Below are 5,082 nucleotides of genomic sequence, written 5' to 3'. Positions count from 1 at the left end.
CCCCCGGGCCCGAAGCCACGGGGGTCGATCGCCCGGGGGCAGGGACGGTACCCCCGGGAAACCGTGACAGGGATCCGAAGCCCTGTCGTGTTACATCTTTATCAGTGTCCATGTCATATTTGTCGTTTGTCGGCGAGTAATACGGCCGGGAGGCTCGCCGACAGTACCCCCCGGTTCGTCATCTACCCATCCACGCGCTGTGCGTCCTCTCCTCCGGTGCAGGGAACATAAAGCGAAAGGCCCCAGGCCTAACCCACACACCGGAGGAGTGGAGGCTCGCCTAACGGGCCATGCCCGGGCGATCGCCCCCGACCGCCCATCTCCCCGTCTCCACATCCCACGCCCCCCCCGACGCCCTCGGCGGGGAGGCCCAACCAACCGAGCGACAGGGAACAATCCGCACCGCATGGATCAGTACCCACCCCTGAGGGGGTGGGACGACCAGGCGGGCGAACGATGTTAGAGAATTCCCCTTGCTGGCGTCCAGCGAGGGGGACCCAACCAGTCTGCACAACCGCAGACCGGGGGTCCCTCCCGCGAGCAGTCGCCGGAAGGGTGGGCCACCCCACCGAGCACCCCGCAGAGGCGCCCCTACAGAAAACTTCGAGAGCACGCGGTCCCGAGCGGTCCCGCGCACTCCCCCACAGCTTTCCGACAGCACCCCGTCCGCCCCATGACGGCGCGGGATACTGCCCTCCGGCCGCGTCTCCACCAGTGACGCCCAGTGTGCAATGGGCGATAGTTCCCGAAGAACGACCGCCCACTGGAGCAAACCTGGTGGTGAATGCCTGGGTGCAATAGGGTTGATACCCCACCAGGCATTCGCTTCCCCAGTGGCATGGGCTCGATGTCCGAAGACAGAGCCCGCCTGCAGCGATGTTGCTGCGTCGTCGTTCCAGTCCCCGGTACCGCGAGGGAACCACCCCATCCCCCGTGGGGGAGGGGGAGGGCCCCACGCGGGCCCGGGGGCCGTGGTGGACGAATACCACTCCGCCTTCGGAAGGGAGCAGGCCCCCCTCTAACGGTGCCGAATCACCGGGATTTGAAGTCGGAGTTACCTTCTCCTACCGGCGTAATGATTCCCCATCCTGTTACGGATGGTTCCTCCAGGCCCTCCACACTCCGAGAAGTGTGGAGGGCCCTTGGGACGCCGGACCCAGCGTACAGAGTCCCTCTATCTAACGAGGGACTCCGTACTGTGGAGTATTGGCTCTCTTAGAGAGCCCCGGGTGAGCCCCCGTGCCACGACAAGGCTCTCCACGCACGGGGGACATAACATACATAAACAGATTCAAACAAACCTCAATGTCAATGCTAAGCGTTCAGGTGGGGAAATGGATTCCCGAACAACATTCTGTTTCTGTAGTTTTGCGCCAACAATTTGCAATAATTCCTCCAACTTACTTGCACTTATTCTAAAATAATTATGGAAACGAAGATCTTCTAAACTTAATTTCGGGACTGATGCAAAGTAAAAACTGCTTTTATTGCGATCTTCGAAGATAGGCGCTATCCAACATTGTTTTTTAGAATATTGCCGATTTTCATTTTGCATATAACGTAGCACAGCAGCTGCTGCGGCTGTAGGTCGTCTTTTAACTTCTAATTCTACAACAGTTAAAATTGTACGTTTAAACTGCTCAACGTAATTCAGGTATTCATTATCCATTTCAGGTATTCGTTATATCTTTTTGTCTAGTCTTTATCGTAATGAGACGTTTTCACAATTTGATACAAATAAAACTTACTGCCAAACGACTTGTTCAAGTTCAAAACACTTCTTCATTTGTGGCACAGTAGTAGCACAGTATATTTGTGGTAGTGGGGATATCGCTAGCTTCGTTGAACGCTGGCTTCGGCGTCGGCGGAGTGGGGGATCTTCGCCAGCGAAGCTGCATGAAATTGCACCTTAAAGGAGAAGAGGTGTTGGAATTTAGTTACACATCATTTACGGAGAGAAATTGGAAATCACTGTTCGTGAGAGATTTTATGGATGAAAAGCGCGGTAGTTCTTGTTGACGATCGCATAAGAAGGTATAAGAACGCAGCTGTAAAAGATGTGCGAAAAATCAGTGATATTAGAAGGATCGTTGAAAAAATTAAATTCTATATACCTACAGATAGTTGTGGTGAAACGCTCTGGTTCACGTGTAAGCGAGGGCAGGAATTTTTTTAATACAGAGAGATTGATAAGGAGGTGGAGGATCTTTTTAATCGTGCGACGAGCATCGATACGGTGGACATATATCAGGTATGAGAGCAAAAATGCGACGAGTGTCTCGATTTCTTGCGGGAGACGTGTCGAAACAGTAAACGTCGACGAACATCTACCGGAGTCGTAAATGCATCAATCGCTCGAGTAGCACGATTGGAAGGCTTGAGAAATGTTTTACGACAACGATTTGAACATGTGGGCTCTGGTCGTGTCGAATCACAAAAGAGTGGATTTTAATGGTTGGAGATTGAAACAGCTTTTAATAATCGCGTAATGACTGGTGTGGTGTTGAATTCGAGTTACATCGAACCTCGACAGTTTCTCGACGACGTGAGAGATATCGTTATCGATCGGATTCGTGATAATCTTCAGAGACATAATTGTTTAAAAGTAAATACGATATTCAACGGTGAGTTCGTCGCGGATGCTAAGAGATCTGCTAAGAGTATCACTACGAAAAATTACGAGCTTTTTAACACATCCGATTTGCGAGAGTGGTACGATGAACACTTGACGGATGATATTTTAGCAGCACTGGAGGAATTTCAGGAACGTGACAGTGGATGGGCGCTGTCACGTATATCGAATCTGATTGTAAATGTTAACAAGTATAATCCTATGCATGCGGGATGTTGGGTGGAACTGCCGCGAGAAATTATGTTGAAGAAGGCGGTGATCAACGTGTGTTCGATGGACAATGCGTGTTTCGCCTGGTTGGTGGTCGCCGCTCTGTATCCTGCAGAAAAAAATGTAAATAGAAAATCGTCGTATCTAGATTATACTACCGTGTTGAAGCTTGAGGGTATCGAGTTTCCCGTTACTTTAAAATAAATTACGAAATTTGAATTTTTGAACGACATATCTATCAACGTATTTACCGAGCGAGAGAGAGGTGGAAAAAAAAGAGACGATGGTAATGAAATCGTTCCTCTTCGTCTTACCAAAGAGAAGAAAGAGAAACATGTAAACCTGTTGTATTTGCAAGACTCAAGACGTAATGATGAAAATGTCATCGGTCACTTCACATGGATTAAAAATCTGTCACGATTTATAGGTTCGCAATTGAGTAAGAGTACGAAGAAGAAGCATTTGTGTGATAGGTAGGTATACTAGTTGTATATATAGCGATAAAAAAAAGCTGTGTAACGCGTATGACTTGTTACTTTACAGATGTCTACATTATTTTCCTACGAGTGAGAAATTGTCGCTTCACATCGTTGACTGTACTACGACGAACGAATGTGCTATTATTCTTCCGAACGAGAACGATAAATGGTTATCGTTTCATGGTCATAATAAGAAGGAGCGACTTCTCTTTGTCGTTTATACTGATTTGGAGTGTCTACTGGCGAAGAAGACCACCGATGAAAACATGTCAAGATTCACCTATCAACATCACAAGGTGTTTAGCGTAGGGTACTACGTACGTTGTGTATACGACGAAACTATGTCGATGTACAAATCTTATCGCGGTGAGGATTGTGTATCATGGTTTGTCAAGGAATTATATGATTTGGCGCATCGCGCGAAAACGATATTCGATAAGAATATGGCTATGGCGGAGTTTACATCAAACGTCGAGTGGGAACAATTTCGAAACGCGACTCACTGTCATATCTGTGAAAGACCATTTGAGGAAGGAGATTTGCGCGTACGCGATCACTGTCATTTAATCGGACGTTATAGAGGTCCTGCACATTCACGTTGTAATTTACAGTATCACGATACATACATTATTCCTGTATTTTTTCATAACTTGGCAGGTTACGATGCATATTTCATCATAAAGGATATTGCTAATAGTTTTGTGGGTAGAGTCGACTTGTTACCTATAACGAAAGAAAAATATATATCGTTTACGAAACATGTCAAGGCTACAGTAAACTCTAAGCGGGGAACGGACTGTTTGAAATTGCGTTTTGTGGATTCATTCAAATTTCTCAATACTAGTCTCGAGAAATTGGTATCATATCTCGACAAGAGTAAATTGAAAATTTTACGATCGGAATTTTCAAATCTTGACGCTGAGGATTTCGATTTGCTTACACGGAAAGGAGTGTTTCCGTATGAGTATATCGATAGCGTTGATAAGCTAAATGAGACTAGTTTACCACCACGTGAACTGTTTTATAGTTCGTTGACCGACAAGACTGCTTCCGATGACGATTATCAACACGCGATGAACGTTTGGCGACGTTTTTGCATAGAGACTCTCGGTAATTATAGTGATTTGTATCTCAAGACAGATGTGCTTTTATTAGCAGACGTTTTCGAAAATTTTCGTGATACGTGTATAGAGAGTTACGGATTGGATCCAGCGTATTATTACACTTTACCGGGATATACGTGGGACGCTATGTTGAAATACACTGGTATTCGATTCGAATTACTCACCGATATCGATATGGTGATGTTTGTGGAACGTGGTGTACGCGGTGGTTTGAGTCAGTGTTCACATAGATACGCGCAAGCTAATTACAAGTATAACGTATCTTCGTACGATCCTTCGGAACCCTCGACGTACCTCATGTACTTCGACGTGAATAATTTGTACGGTTGGGCGATGTCCGAATCCTTACCGTACGGAGAATTTCAATGGATCGACGACATCGACCGCTTTGACGTAATGTCTGTGTCGTCAGACTCCGTTATCGGTTATATTCTGGAAGTCGACCTTGCGTATCCACAAAGCGTTCATGACCCTCATGTTGATCTTCCATTTTGCCCCATAGACTGGTGCCAAAGCGTATTTTAAATGCTAAAAAAAAAAATTAATAACAGGCAACGACCAGCTGGAAAATGAAGTTAAGGTTGTAACAAAACGAAAAAAAAATGTTTAAACACGAGATAATGTGAAATGGTGAAAT

The 5,082-nt window shown here is 46.3% G+C and overlaps 1 protein-coding gene across 1 annotated transcript in view; it reads right to left on the bottom strand.

Annotated features, from left to right (window-relative positions):
* The window catches only part of LOC108759088 (putative nuclease HARBI1), a 9,293-nt gene extending 7,624 nt beyond the window's left edge, over positions 1-1,669 (bottom strand). Inside the window, exon 1 of the mRNA XM_018504384.1 lies at positions 1,302-1,669. Coding sequence (XP_018359886.1) covers positions 1,302-1,669 — 368 coding nt within the window. The remainder of the gene's footprint in view (positions 1-1,301) is intronic.
* Between the last annotated feature and the right edge of the window lie 3,413 nt (positions 1,670-5,082).

This window comes from Trachymyrmex cornetzi, unplaced genomic scaffold (genome assembly GCF_001594075.2).
Source record: "Trachymyrmex cornetzi isolate Tcor2-1 unplaced genomic scaffold, Tcor1.1 scaffold1668, whole genome shotgun sequence".
Lineage (NCBI taxonomy): Eukaryota > Metazoa > Arthropoda > Insecta > Hymenoptera > Formicidae > Trachymyrmex > Trachymyrmex cornetzi.
Note: the sequence above shows the minus strand (reverse complement) of the source record. Positions and strands in the feature narration are given on the sequence as shown.